The sequence below is a fragment of the Pterocles gutturalis genome, unplaced genomic scaffold (assembly GCF_000699245.1).
Source record: "Pterocles gutturalis isolate BGI_N339 unplaced genomic scaffold, ASM69924v1 scaffold28114, whole genome shotgun sequence".
NCBI lineage: Eukaryota > Metazoa > Chordata > Aves > Pterocliformes > Pteroclidae > Pterocles > Pterocles gutturalis.
The window spans coordinates 2,971-3,890 of NW_010136907.1; the positions used below are offsets into that span (position 1 = coordinate 2,971).

The 920-nt window shown below is 54.8% G+C and overlaps 1 protein-coding gene across 1 annotated transcript in view; it reads right to left on the reverse strand.

Annotated features, from left to right (window-relative positions):
* LOC104468369 (protein Smaug homolog 1-like) overlaps nucleotides 1-920 on the reverse strand; it is a gene marked incomplete at its 3' end in the record, with an annotated part of 37,381 nt that overhangs the window by 1,346 nt on the left and 35,115 nt on the right. Inside the window, 2 exon segments of the mRNA XM_010082475.1 lie at nucleotides 456-582; nucleotides 888-920. The exon segment at nucleotides 888-920 is cut by the window's right edge and continues 23 nt beyond it. Coding sequence (XP_010080777.1) covers nucleotides 456-582; nucleotides 888-920 — 160 coding nt within the window.

Consider the following 920-nt stretch of genomic DNA (forward strand, 5'->3'; position numbering starts at 1 on the left):
CCCCCTGAATGGGAGGATGCTCCAGTACACGGGAGCATTGCTGCAGTGTTGGGGAAGGAAGTACCGACACAGAAACCTTCCCCTTCGTGTGCATTGTGGAAAGAATTCCCCTGGAGTGCACAAAGGCAGCCTGGGTCTATGTGTCCACGCTTGAGCAAAAAAGGTGATGGAAGAGCTCCTGCCCTCCTCACCCAGCACAAAGCCCCTCAGAAGCTCGGTAAGGCACCAGCCCATTTCTATTTTGGGCTGAGGTGTTATATACAAGGTCTAAATCCCCCCAGTGATGTCTCCGGTTCAATCAATCCAATAATTCAACCAGTGTCAAAGATACTTGATGGCCGGGCCGATGCTGGGAGAGTGGCTACTGCCGGCTCACGGGCACGGCTCCTTTCACGCAGCCTCTCCTCATCTTGCTGGGATGTGGATAAGCGAAAAAACAAATATCTGCATCCTACCTGGCTGCTGAAACATCAGCATGGTCTGCGGGGAGGTGTGGACCGGCAGTGAGCGCGTCCGTTGCACCGAGCTGTGGCTGCGGCTGGGCATGCTGTTGCTGCCCCCGGGGTTGGCAAACCAGAGGTTCTGCGGGAAGCAAACAAAAAAAAAAAAGTGTGGGATGGAAAACAAACACCTCTGGGCCATGGATTTATAACTCCCTTGGGATCATCTCTCCTCTCTCCACCTCTCGGTTTGCCCCCTTCCCACCCGTCCCTCTTCTGCATCCCACAGCACGGAGGAGAGCGCAACCCCAGCGCCTGCAAACTGCTCTCGCTCGCTTGGAAAAAAGGGGAAAAAAAGGGAAATCTGGAAAAGTTAGAGGAGGAAAAGCAAAGGAAGCTTATGGGGAAGGGATGGAAGAACTGGAGATGCCGTGAACGCCGACCAACCTGTCTGCCTTGCTTGAGGACGGCGGGGCTGGC